The sequence below is a fragment of the Hyperolius riggenbachi genome, chromosome 1, assembly GCF_040937935.1.
Source record: "Hyperolius riggenbachi isolate aHypRig1 chromosome 1, aHypRig1.pri, whole genome shotgun sequence".
NCBI classification, from domain to species: Eukaryota; Metazoa; Chordata; class Amphibia; order Anura; family Hyperoliidae; genus Hyperolius; species Hyperolius riggenbachi.
In genome coordinates, this window is record NC_090646.1 from 257,204,992 (window position 1) to 257,218,850 (window position 13,859).

The 13,859-nt window shown below is 43.0% G+C and overlaps 1 protein-coding gene across 9 annotated transcripts in view; it reads right to left on the reverse strand.

The window, feature by feature from the left end:
* The window catches only part of FAM13A (family with sequence similarity 13 member A), a 397,958-nt gene that overhangs the window by 204,570 nt on the left and 179,529 nt on the right, over nucleotides 1–13,859 (reverse strand). For all 9 annotated transcript variants that reach the window (XM_068233233.1, XM_068233239.1, XM_068233222.1 and 6 more), the window contains one exon: nucleotides 11,441–11,607. In XM_068233233.1, the coding sequence (XP_068089334.1) occupies nucleotides 11,441–11,607 (167 nt within the window). The remainder of the gene's footprint in view (nucleotides 1–11,440; nucleotides 11,608–13,859) is intronic.

Consider the following 13,859-nt stretch of genomic DNA (forward strand, 5'->3'; position numbering starts at 1 on the left):
AAGTAAAGACATTGCCACACATTTCTGATAAAAAGAAACAGTGGTCTGTTTTTTTTTGTGTGTGTGTGTGATGGAAGAACACTGCTGCGGTGAAGGGTGGTGATCCTTTTTCTGGCTGCGACATCTACCTGCTTTAGAGGGCCATATGACATTGAAAATGTCACATGACCTAGCTGCCCACCTCATTGCAGAAATGGCTGCTAATGGTGTCCAGGGGTTGACCGAAGGTCAGCTCCAAGTTCACTAACTAAAAGTTTTCAGAGCTGTTCTTGCAAGTAAGGTAACTGACACACTAGCAGTGTACCTTTTCCCATTTTTATAAACACGTATACTTACTTTTATTTCTGCTTTAAGACTGATGGTTTCAATTTTAACACGGTTTTATGAACAGGCTCTTAAATGGAAGCTGAAATGAAAGGGACATGGAGGCTGCCATATTTTGGCACGCTACTGATCTATCATGCATCAGTAGTGTCTGAATCACACACCTGAAACAAGCATGCAGCTAATCCAGCCATACATTACACAGAAACACCTGATGTGCATGCTTGTTCAGAGTCTATGACTAAAACTATTAGCGGCAGAAGATCAGCAATAGAGCCAGGCCATCTGCATTGTTTAAAAGGAAACAAATATGCCAGCCTCCACATCCTTCTTACTTCAAGTGTCCTTTAGTTATTTATTAATTCAGCTTCATAAATGTGTAGTTGTAACACTGCATTATGCATGTAGAAAGAGAAACTAGAAATACATCTATGATTAACATACAACTGAGTATTGAGATCAGCAAGCATTAACATGAAAGAAAATAAAACTATGATGTCAAAAAGATGCACTATTCCTAAAACCTACTCTGATATGCTAGGGAGTCAAAGAGGAAAACCCAGCACAGTTGTATGGTTTGATTAGAAGTAAAGAAGTCCAGCCTTTAAGTATACCTGAGATGTAAGAAGTCCCAGGCTTTATACTTACCTGGGGCTTCCTCCAGCCCACTTGAGGCCACTCAATCCCTACCCCTCTCCACAGGCCGCTCCTGTCCCCCGATGAAAAGCACAGTACTCTGGTTGCATATGTGCGGCCTGGCTGCGTGCGTCCCAGTTGCAGAAGGCTCCCGGCTGCAGGAGTGCGACAGGGGAGCGCATGTGTAAAGAAGCACAACTCCAGACAGAATACGGCCTCGTTCACATTGCCTTCCGATCGCGTGGTCGTTCGTGTTGGACATTTTTTGAGGCTTTTTTTCCTGATTCCTGGCGAGTACCACACGCACTGTTTTTTCCTTTTTTTAAAATGCTTTTCTAAGTTTTTTCCCGAGAGATTGCGGTTTTTCACTTCCTGACGTCAGTCAGGAAGTGAACTCTTTGAACCAGAAAATAATAAATACAATGTGCTTATTCTTAAAAATGCAATCACTGCACAAATCGATTTTGTAAGCGTTTTGGGTTTCTCCTATACTTTCCATTGAGATGGAATCGCCTCAAAAATGGTCCATGCACCGCATTGCTGCCCGCACAGCACATGACCCACACTGAAATTAACATTCTCATAGACATTCATTGCACAAGCGTTTGGCAGGCGATTTTTCAAATTGCCTGCGTGTGAAAAAAGGCCGAAAATGCCTCCAGTGAGAACGAGCCCTACCAGGCCGTCCAGTGGGAGACAGGAGCGGCCTAAAGGGGGCTAGAGGAAGCCCCAAGTAAGTATAAATCCGAGGGACCGAAGATTTGCATATAATTCCTATGGAAGAACTTATCCACAAGTACCAAGTGCCCAACTCAGCCTACCTCAGGACCTTTCAACTTAAAGAGGAGCTGTCAGCCATACTATCTCAGACAAAAAAAAACATATAAGTAGATAAATACTTGCTCTACTTACATAACATATGTATTGCACTGTTCACATTTTGATTTTAGTGATTTTTCTACAGTAAAAAAAAGAAAATCCTTCTTAGCATTTCCCATTTTAACTGTGGCTATTTTGAAGCCAATCCTCATGTCATTTCCTCCCTTACTCTCCACTGCCCGATTGTGTATGCATTGCCTGCCCTTCACTATAGAAAGTGCATTGTCTCAGCATGAGAAATATTGGCCAATCAGAGAGGAACAGAGGTGTGGGAGGGGAAAACAGGAGGGGAAGAGGCTTCAGCCAATCAGGCTGTATTAGTTAAGTCTGTGGGCAAAGTAGAGAGGCAAAAAGTCAGGTAAACTGGGGAATGATCATTTATCAACAAGAAATGTAATAGTGATTTTACCTTTTGGGTTGCCTGGTTAGCATCCTTATTACTTGATTACCAGATGAAAATAAAAATTTGATTTTTGATATACCGCCCAACAGTTACACTTTAAACACTCTTTACGAGCAGAATTCGGAACCTCCAGCCTCCCAATACCCATTAATCGGTGTACTTAAGACGCAGGGTGCACAAGCACTTATCTCCTAGTTATATACTCACCTTCTAAATGCTAAAACTGATAACCAGACCTTGAGGGTGCGTTTCCACTAGTGCTGTGGGGAATCGCAGCGGATTCTCCGGACAAATTCGCATGCAGGAGCGAAATCGCATGAGGTTGTATGCAAATTTTACTGCGAATTCGCATACGATTTCGCATGGATGATGCTGTGTGCGAATTTAACCATGTCAGTGCCTGTGTGCTTTTTCATTGATTTCATGTGAAATCGTATGCGAATTCGCATGAAAATTCGCATACAAAACCGCCATGCGAATTCCCTATTAAATACATTGTATGCGAATCGCATGCGGCATGTGCGGTGTCCGAATTCGGATGGCTCTGCTGTGCAGATTTTTCCTGCACAAGAAAATGCTCTGTTTTCCTGACAAGTGGACACAGGCTCATTTACTTTTATTGGTTATGCGAATTTGCATGCGGGGAACGAATGCGAATTCGCGTTAGTGGAAACGCACCCTGAAGGCTTTTGCTAAATGGGAACTCAGCGATATAAATATTGCCTCGGACGACCATGAAGACTTCCTCATGTCAGTTAAACTTTCTGTACAGCAGCCCACAACCGACTCATTCAATTATATATTATACACCAAGGCTATTGGACACCTAAGTCCATGTTTCTTAGCCTCCTTAGCAGTCGGGGCGGAAAACCGCAGCTCAGAGTGGTAATCCTGTCCTCTGCTCGGGGTAGCCGCCGGAGGCTCTATGCAGAGCAATGCGCGCAGCGGGAGCGTTTCTACATGCCTCTCAGGGATCCCGGCGTCTGACACCATTATTCTTCCTCTCCTCTGGGGCTCTGCTTCCTCCTGGTGAGAGTTGCAGCGCCACCCGGAGGATGGAGGCATAACTGCAGCGCTGGAACCAGGGAGGCGAGGGATTGCTGGGGCTGTGCAGATCTCCCTGGCAGCATGATTTTTTCCAGGTTTTAGGGTCTGAAAGGGTGCAAAAAAATTGTACCACTTTTAGACCCTAAAATCCCGAAAGATTCATACCACCAAGGTGATGCAAATTGCCCTAAATGTCGATTTTGCTCATCTTATATGGTTGTGTCCTGCTGTGGGGAACTTTTGGTCTCAGGTGATCCAAACTCTGTCTACAATTTCTAATACCTCCATAAATCTTGATCCCAAGTTATGCTTATCTGGAATTACGGAGAAATTGGACGGTCTACATTTTTACAGAATATTTATAAGAGAAACCCTGTTTCTAGCTTGGAAAAAAAATAATTCTCAAATGGTTTGCACCAGACCCACCTCAACTAGCACACTGGAAATCCATGGTCCTTTAGGTTATTCAATTTGAAAAAGTCCTATACTCACACCGTAAATGTCCTCAAAAATTTCTCATGATCTGGCAAGATTGGTTAAGATGCTCAGTCTACTTTTGTGTAGCCTGTAACGATCGGTGTCAGCACACAGAGAGAATCTGATTATTGGTGATCTGCAGTATCACCAAGAATACAGATACATACCTGACCATTGATGATCTGCAGAATCACCAATAATACAAGTACAACTAACCTCTGGACACCTGATGAAATGTAAGTGTTTTGGTGCAACAGTATATGGAGCCTGGATCACCTGAGGAGCAGGTGACCCTAGACCGTACAACGAGTATCTCCTAGTAGTTTGGAGATAACCAGAGAGTCGGTGATTCCCTGAACTGCTGGGAATCAGACTCTACTGCAGTCAAAGGACTCCTATGGAATAGAGTCCCTAACTGGATTTGCAGAGAGGTCCCTCTGAAGGACAGGGAGTCCCTGCAGCTCCTGGGCACCCCACCCGGGGGGGTGCCACAGGTAGAAGGGTCGGCCAGGCCGGGTCGGCAACACACGAGCAGATAAAGTACAGAGACAGAAAGCTGATTCGGTAACCAGGGACAGGCAGGGTTGGAAACAGGTAATCAGATATGCGAAGGTACCGAATCAGAGAGCAGGAGAAGGGTCGATAGAGCAATAGGTCATAACAGATATCAAGCAGAGGTCTAGTCTAGAGTGTGAGGTCCGTAGTCTCAACACTCAGGAACTGGTCTAAAGAATAACACAGCAATGACACAGTATCCCTAATCTTGGGTGTGAGGTCCGTGGTCTCTACACCCTGGAACTGGTCTAAAGTATAACACAGCAATGACACAGTATCCCTAGTCTTGGGTGTGAGGTCCGTGGTCTACACCCTGGAACTGGTCTAAAGTATAACACAGCAATGACACAGTATCCCTAGTCTTGGGTGTGAGGTCCGTGGTCTCTACACCCTGGAACTGGTCTAAAGTATAACACAGTAATAACACAGTAGTAACACAGTAATCTGGCTAAGTGTGAATTCCCAGGTCCACCTGGTTCAAACACACTGAGGGATCTGACCATGGTCTGAGCGCCAACACATAAGCATTCGCAACGGCAGACAACCAGCAACTGACAAGCAAGAAGTATATATAGCAGAGCGCTCTTCAGCGCCGCCCAGTCCCACTCAGCCAATCACCTACTGCGCTGGGATCAGCTGATCATCCTGATCAGCTGATCCCTCTCCTACTGGCATAAAGGGCCTGCCTGTTAGCGCGCGCGCGCATAGCTCTCCATCTGTGTGCACTACTAGGCTCAGACAAACCAGACGCATGCTGCTGCGGAGAAAACGCCGGTCTGAACGCGGAACCAGCCGCCTCGCTGTCAGACCGCGCGGCGGTGTCTCAGCAATCCATTACATAGCCCTGCTCTTTACTTACCTGTGGACAACCCTCTCTCCGCCTGCTGTCCCTGATCCCCTATTCGATACCCAAGATCCACTGTTGTTGTTGTTAACTGAGACATGTTGTCACGTTCTCTTTACTATTCTTCGTACCAGTGCATTCTACTAGTCATATTTAATATGACTTTCAATGTCATGTTACATAGCAGTGAAATGCCTATTTTCCTGTGCTTGCATATGCTAACCATTTCTTTTCTCTTTGTCCAAATTGTACCATACTATGCTTCTATGATGTGCAATTTAATGATGATGATGATGTTATCCATTCAGTCATGTCCGACTCTTTCCGATTCTATGGGTTAGCTCTCTCCATGCTGTCCGATCTTGTACCATTTCTGCCAGTTGCCTTAAGCTCAATCCTGTGTCAGCTTTGATGGTATCAAGCCAACGCGTTCTCTGGCGGCCTTGTCGCCTTTTGCCACTGATCAGTCCTAGCATTAGGTCTTTCTCTAACGAATTTGATCGTATCACGTGGCCCAAATATGTGAGTCTGAGTCTGGTGATCTTGCCTTCCAGTGACATGTCTGGTCTTATACGTTCCAATACTTCTTTGTTCGTCATTCTTGCTGTCCATGGAATGCTAAGCAACCGTCGCCAGCACCACTACTCAAAAGAGTCGATTTTTCTTCTATCTGCTTTTCTTAGGGTCCAACTTTCGCAGCCATACATGGTTATGGGAAAAACGATGGCATGAACCAGTCTACATTTGGTCGTAATGCTAATGTCTTTGTTTTTCCATACTTTGTTCATGCTTACCATCGTGTTTCTGCCGAGGGTTATCCGACGTTTTATTTCATGACTACAATCACTATTTCGATCGATCTGAGATCCGAGGAAGGTGAATTCCTGCACACACTCAATATAATACCACTGTGTCAAATACCATGTACCACCAATGCTATGTAACGTGTTATTTTTTATTGAATGTCTTTTGTATAATATCCTTCATGCTTTTTTCATTAATAAAACAAATAAAAAAAAACAAACAAAAAAAACGAGGGACCAAGGAATCCCCAGGTAAGTATAAAACTGAGGGACTGAGGAATCCCCAGGTAAGTATAAAACCGTGGGAACCGAGCGGCCTAAAGGAAGCCCCAGGTAAGTATAAAACCTTTTATCTCAGGTTCCCCTATTAGTCCAGTAATGTCCCTCCTTCAGCAACAGGTGAAGTATAATGTGTGGTTTAACAATTACCGGTAGATGATGTAGTGTATGGTTGCAAAGTAGCCATATGCATTGTGTAAGATAAGCCTACACTGTGCAGAAAGTAAATGTATATATTCTCATGGCTGTCCCTTTTTATGATATTTAAGAGGAATGCTGTCAAAAATGTATTTTGTACTTTAAAATGGACTAGGACATGCTTTTATGCTTGCCTTTGCCCGTTAGGAAGATTCCTCTTCACTCCCTGTTCTTTGTGACATTATGAGCAGAATAGGAGGCTGATTCTTATGAAAAAACAAACAAAAAAGACACAGAGACCGGGAGCCCGAACTGGTGTATTATCAATGAGACACCAGAATATGTGCGTAAAACAGTGATATACTCACAAAATTGGGTTGCTATAGAAAGCAACCACCTTTTTCGCATGTGAGGAAGTACCGTCCCCACTCGGCCTTGCTTCTGAGGATAGTATAGGTCGCAGCTCCAGGTCAAAAGTTGGCCCCTTGGAATGAATTCCAAGTGTGCACTCCCCTATACTGGGGTGGCAAAGATTCAAGAAGAGTAGGAGGCGCCCGTAGACTTATATCAATGATAGGTGTTATGATAATAATAAAATAAAAAGGGTTCTCTTGTTCCTACCTTATAGTAGTGAAAATCACACGCAAGGTAGTAATAGATACTTCTTAACTTTTATTGAGGCACAAATGACAGCGCGTTTCTCGGCTACAGCCGCTTCCTCAGGTCTATAGGTGTGCCTAATACTGAGTGTCGCTATCCTGGGCGCCAAACTAACTTTGGCGCCCAGGATAGCGACACTCAGTATTAGGCACACCTATAGACCTGAGGAAGCAGCTGTAGCCGAGAAACGCGTTATCATTTGTTAAGAAGTATCTATTACTACCTTGCGTGTGATTTTCACTACTATAAGGTAGGAACAAGAGAACCCTTTTTATTTTATTATTATCATAACACCTATCATTGATATAAGTCTACGGGCGCCTCCTACTCTTCTTGAATATGAGCAGAATAGGCATTTAGCCTACTGTTCACCCCTCACCCAGTACTCTTTTCATTATTTTTATATTTATATAAAAAAACACAACTCCACAAACTTGTGTGTACTCTTTAGTGTATTCTCTGCTTTCTGGAGTTTTGGGTCGCCATGGCCACTGTGCCCTTTCTAGGATCAACATCATTATGACTGCTGTACGCAACAGCCACATGTTTGCTGCTTTATTTATAACTCTGACATTTTCTGCAGAGTTTTACAGAGTGCACTGAACAATCACACCCTAATGTCTCTACCATATTCTAAAACCAATTTTTTGTGGAACAGATTTTTGGGATGCGGAAATTAATCGGAGGGCCTAGAGGAAACATGTCAAAACTCAAAAGAACACATAAAGTCTGCAGAATAAGCATGGCAGGAAACAACTACTAAAAAGTCTTCTGGGGCAGCTGCCATACTACCATAACACACACTTATTTACAAAATAAATACATAAAGAAAGTATTTATAAACACTGACTTCATGCATATTCAAAGTGTACCCGTAGAGAAAAATAGTACTCACCTCTCTAGAGGAAAGCCTCTATATAACCCAGATGTTACATTGTCGCTGTTGTACTGTTGTATTCCTATGTAGCTACTACTGCTATCTTCACTATGTTGATGCTGTCAACACGCACTACCTTCCATGTCTGCCATGTGTCCACAAATAATTCCGGGTGCGGCACCTGTTGCACCTGGCGAATAAAGCTGATTCTGATGCTTCCCTCGCCTTCACAGATCAAGCACAAGGACCCTCCAGCCTAGCCGATAAGGACTTGTCAAATGGCGTGAGGCCACGCTTCCCATCCATGAACAAGTCAGGCTGCACTGTGCAGGACGCCACACGCAGTAGCAAGGACATGCTTGGGGTTTTGTTTTTGTTTTTTTTACTGCCGAGCCCGAGCGACTCTGTACTACTGCACAGGACAGGATCACATCCACATACTTCTAGAGGGTCCCAGCGCCAGATAGGTGATCTTAAGGAGGATCTTCCAGAGGCTTCCCTCTACCGAGGTAAGTATCTGACTTTTGCTGTTTTTTTTTGTTTTTTTACAGGTTTACTCTAAATTTGCTACAAACAAAACAGTCTTGCCAATGAGAGTGCTCAAATCATTTCTGTACTTAAAACCAGGAAGGAAATGAATGATTAGACTGCTATACAAAACCTGTTTTCACAGGCTTCATAAGTTTATCATTTACTTTTTAGAATGTAATCTTAATGTATCACAAACAAGCAGTAGGAATACAAATCAACCACTGAAATGTCTGCAGCAGAACAGTTCACTGAGCTGGCAGTGATAAAATGTTCAAGTGTCACTCGTGCCAAGTATGAAAAGGAATGGAGGGAGGGGAGTCAGACTTTGGCCTATGCTCCGATCTGTTTGCCAGTGGAGCCTTTCATATCAAATGTATCTATATTTGTCAGCCACAGCTGAACCCAAGTAAATACTTCAGAGAGCTGAACAAGCTGTTCCAAACTGCTGTTTTGCATGATATGGGCAGAGCATTTAACCACAAGGATTAATTCAGACTGTCCAAGCTTTAGCCATAAAGCCTTGCAAAAAGTATAAATGCCAAAACTGCACACATCGGTGATATAACTGTCATCCATTGAGCTCACATAGCAAGCAACATTTAACAATGACATCAACATCATAAGAATGAACACTATTCTTTACAAGCCGCAGACATCAAGACATGAGAACATGATGTTCAAAAAAAAAAAAAAAAAAAAGGACTTCCTGACAAATACGGAAACAGCTGGTAATGTGCATCAACCAATCTGAACCTTTGTTTATAAAGGTATCCATTCATAGTAAGATATTCTTACAACCAGAAATTTCTTTAACTACTTACCAAATCACAGTAATGTGCAGAATTGGATGTATAGCTAAATTCAGGGCTGTATTTATTCAAAGACAAATAGACCATGGTATACGGGTATAGGGCATAACCCTCCTAGTCATTATACAGTACTATGTTACAAGACCACTATCAGGAAAAAAACTAGATTTCCATGGATTTTGTAAATACTAGTGTGTGTGTGTGTGTGTGTGTGTGTGTGTGTGTGTGTGTGTGTGTGTGTGTGTGTGTGTGTGTGTGTGTGTGTGTGTGTGTGTGTGTGTGTGTGTGTGTGTGTGTGTGTGTGTGTGTGTGTGTGTGTGTGTGTGTGTGTGTGTGTGTGTGTGTGTGTGTGTGTGTGTGTGTGTGTGTGTGTGTGTGTGTGTGTGTGTGTGTGTGTGTGTGTGTGTGTGTGTGTGTGACCACTAAACTACCAGGGAATATTATTGTAGGAGGGGGTCCACTAGACTACTGCTGTACATTATTGGGGGGTGTCCACTAGTCTACCAGGGAATATGATTGGGGGGTGGGGGGACTACTATACTACCAGGGAACATTATATGGGGAGGTGGGCCACTAGACTACCAGGGAACATTATTGAGGTGGGACAAGTAGACTACCAGGGAATATTATTTGGGGTGGGGGGATACTAAATGACCAAGGAATGACTAGGGAACATCTAGAGAGGGAGCAGAGCTGTAGTGTCAGATGCGTTCTCCTCTGATGCTTCCTGTATGTAATTTGTAAGAAATAAACTTTAAAATTGCACATCAGGAGGGGATGTGCAGAGTGGAGAAGGGAGGAATTTTGGACTTTGGCCAATATACTTCTGCCAGTTTGCAAACTGGCCAGCAAATGTAAGAATTTCCAAGCATTTTGGACTTTAGCCAATGTAAAATCAGCCCGTTTTAGAAATGGCTACTTGCTTGCAGGGCTTTGGAGTCAGTACAAAAATCTACCGAATCCAACTCCGACTCCTCAGTTTATGAAACCACGACTCCTACTCCAACTCCGACTCCGGGTACCCAAAATGGCTACGACTCAGACTCTCCGACTCCTTAGTCTAATACTAAACAGGGATGTGGATTTTGTACAAAAATCATCCAACTGCTCAGTTTATGAAATCAACAACTCCGACTCCGGGTGCCCAAAATTGCCCCGACTCCTCGACTCCAACTCCGACTCCACAGCCCTGCTTGCTTGCACACTATTTTGGCAGATACTCTGTGCAAATTCCATTCAGTAAAAACTTTTGAAAATAAAGAGTCCCCAGTGAGAAGATGAAGTCCAAAATCTTTCAGTTTAATAACATTTTACTCTGTGGCAACTGTATATTTTATCTGTATGCATACATATGTATTACAAATTTTATAATTTTTAATGATTGTGGTTGTGTATCCTTTAATGCCCCCTGCTGATTGCCACTCCTGTACCCTGTAATGAACTGCAGAGCCACGTCGAAACATTCTTCTACAGATAAGACGACATTTGTGCAGATCTGGGCACAAACTCTGAACAAGACATAGTAGCTAAAGAAAAAGTGGTATGATCCCACCACAAAAATAGGAGACAAAAAGACAATGTCCTAAATGAATTAGATGAAAATACAGTATGTAGCAAATACTATCACAAATGACAGATTTCTTGATGAAGTCCACCTACTGGTTTAATTTGCAAGCTCAAGAGAGGACTTGTTTTGGTGCAGCACAATAAAGATATCCCCTGAAAACAATAAAGCCAAATTATCGATCACCTGGGCTAGGCTTCTGTAATGTTAGGGACCCTTTCACTACAATACTATAAAAACAACATTCTCTTCTACTCAAATAACAAAACCACATCCATCAGGATTCAGTACTGCCCTCATTTTGTACGCTCCACAGTTGAGTTCCTTTTGTAAAATATTCAGAAGCCCAATATTATCTCAGTTAGGTTTGATGATGCTATGCTTATTGCTGTGGGACAGAGAAGGGAGTACCTCTGTGGAGGAAAGCTCTCTGTGTTACAGGTGGGATTCCTGTGTGCATGAATTTTGGTGTACAAAGGTTTAATACTGGGACCCTCTTTAGCACCTGCCATAGCCTAGCATTTAAAAGTCCCTGGATGGTCAGCACAGTTCTACTTGTGTGCAATTAAATGCTCACCAGAAGGTTGGCTGAACCATAGCAGAAAACAACTTACCTGTGAAGGGAATCATTGCTGCTGGCAAAGTTATCCATCAAGTCCATTGCCTCAGGAGAGGCTCCTCTATCTAACACCAACGAGCTTGCCACAGGGATTCCATCGGACGTCTTTGGCACAGGGACCTCAAATTCCCAAAGATCTTTACCAGTATTCTGCTTGCTCCCCTAGAAATATATTAAGTAGCAAAACATAACTAAACAACCAACAACTGCATGTAAAATGATTGCTGCAAGAAATAAACAAAGAACACTGTGTAACCTCTAGCAAATAACACAACTTTATCAGCAAGCCTGCAGAAAGATTAGTCATGTAGAGATCATGGAGTGTGCAGTCGCACATTAGAAAGGATATGGCATATCAAAAGTACAGATTCACAAATTCAGGATAATGATTTAGAGGTACAACGCGTACAATCCAGTACAAGTGATAAATGCGTAAACAGTAAATGAAGACAGAATGTACTATTCCCTGAAGTCAAATATATCAAAAGTGAAAGTACAAACTTCTTCCATACATGAATGACTTGTGGCAGTTTTGTCAGTCTTATAGGGAAAATCTGGGCCAGAAGCACATCACTCGCATACAACAGGCTTCTGCAGTCACAGCCACATGTATGAGATGTCTAACAGGCCTTCACATTTCAGAAATACTGCACGCTTTCCTTCTGAATCAAATGCGACATGGCACTCATAAAATGTCATAAATATGAGTCATTCTTCCTTATGTAATTATATTACACTGACATCTTACAAAAGTGCTTAATAGAGTCCATGGTCAAGTCACACTTCTGCATCCCTTTTTGTGCTCCATTGTTGTATAAGCACTGAGGTGTGCTTTTGAGAGGGTTAGTTCAAGTTCATATTTGTTGGAGGAGTGTTTGCTGGGGCAACAATACATACATGCCCTGCTCTATGCCGCACAGGTTTTCAAGACCTCCTCCTACTCTCTGTCACCCCCCTTAATTTCTCCTACCACTTTCTGACTTCTACTTTCTTTTTTCACACACCTTCAATACTATAATCTCCTCCAATGGTGTGCCTGTCACCCGCCCCCTAGTACCCAGACCGCTACCACCTTCCAATCTATTTCAGCACACAGATCATCCAACCTGTCTACGGGATCCTAGTTTTTGAATAGGCCCCCTGCTGTGAATTTCCTGACTTATGTCTTTGTAGGAGACTGTGTGTGTGCAGTGGTCTTTCCCAGATAACTGTAATAAGGTTAATTAACCCTGTCTGAGTTGTCACAGGTGCATGTGAAAAGCTCTATCTGAATAGCCAGGTTTTCAAAGACACAATGTCAGCCAAACACAAGCAATCCCAATTTGCATTCTGCTATAACTACACATACAATTGGAATTGTACTGTTAATCACAATCGGTGCAGAAAAACAATTGCGATTTTTCACAGCTCATCCATGACAGTGCCTACCACCTACAGTACAGACCAAAAGTATGGACACACCTTCTCATTCAAAGAGTTTTCTTTATTTTCATGACTATGAACATTGGAAATTCACACTGAAGGCATCCAAACTATGAATTAACACATGTGGAAGTATAGTACATAACCAAAAATTGTGAAACAACTGAAAATGTCATATTCTAGGTTCTTCAAAGTAGCCACCTTTTGCTTTGATTACTGCTTTGCACACTCTTGGCAATCTCTTGATGAGCTTCAAGAGGTAGTCACCTGAAATTGTCTTCCAACCGTCTTGAAGGAGTTCCCAGAGATGCTTAGCACTTGTTGGACCTTTTGCCTTCACTCTGCGGTCCAGCTCACCCCAAACCATGTCGATTGGGTTCAGGTCTGGTGACTGTGGAGGCCAGGTCATCTGGCGCAGCACCCCATCACTCTCCTTCCTGGTCAAATAGCCCTTACACAGCCTGGAGGTGTGTTTGGGGTCATTGCCCTGTTGAAAAATAAATGATGGTCCAACTAAACGCAAATCGGATGGAATAGCATGCCGCTGCAAGATGCTGTGGTAGCCATGCTGGTTTAGTATGCCTTCAATTTTAAATAAATCCCCAACAGTGTCACCCGCAAAGCACCCCTACACCATTACACCTCCTCCTCCATGGTTCACGGTGGGAACCTGGCATGTAGAGACCATCCGTTCACCTTTTCTGCGTCGCACAAAGACGTGGTTGGAACCAAAAATTCCAAATTTGGACTCATCAGACCAAAGCACAGATTTCCACTAGTCTAATGTCCATTCCTTGTGTTCTTTAGCCCAAACAAGTCTCTTCTGCTTGTTGCCTGTCCTTAGCAGTGGATTCCTAGCAGATATTCTACCATGAAGGCCTGATTGACACAGTCTCCTCTTAAAGAGACTCCGTAACAAAAATTGCATCCTGTTTTTTATCATCCTACAAGTTCCAAAAGCTATTCTAATGTGTTCTGGCTTACTGCAACAC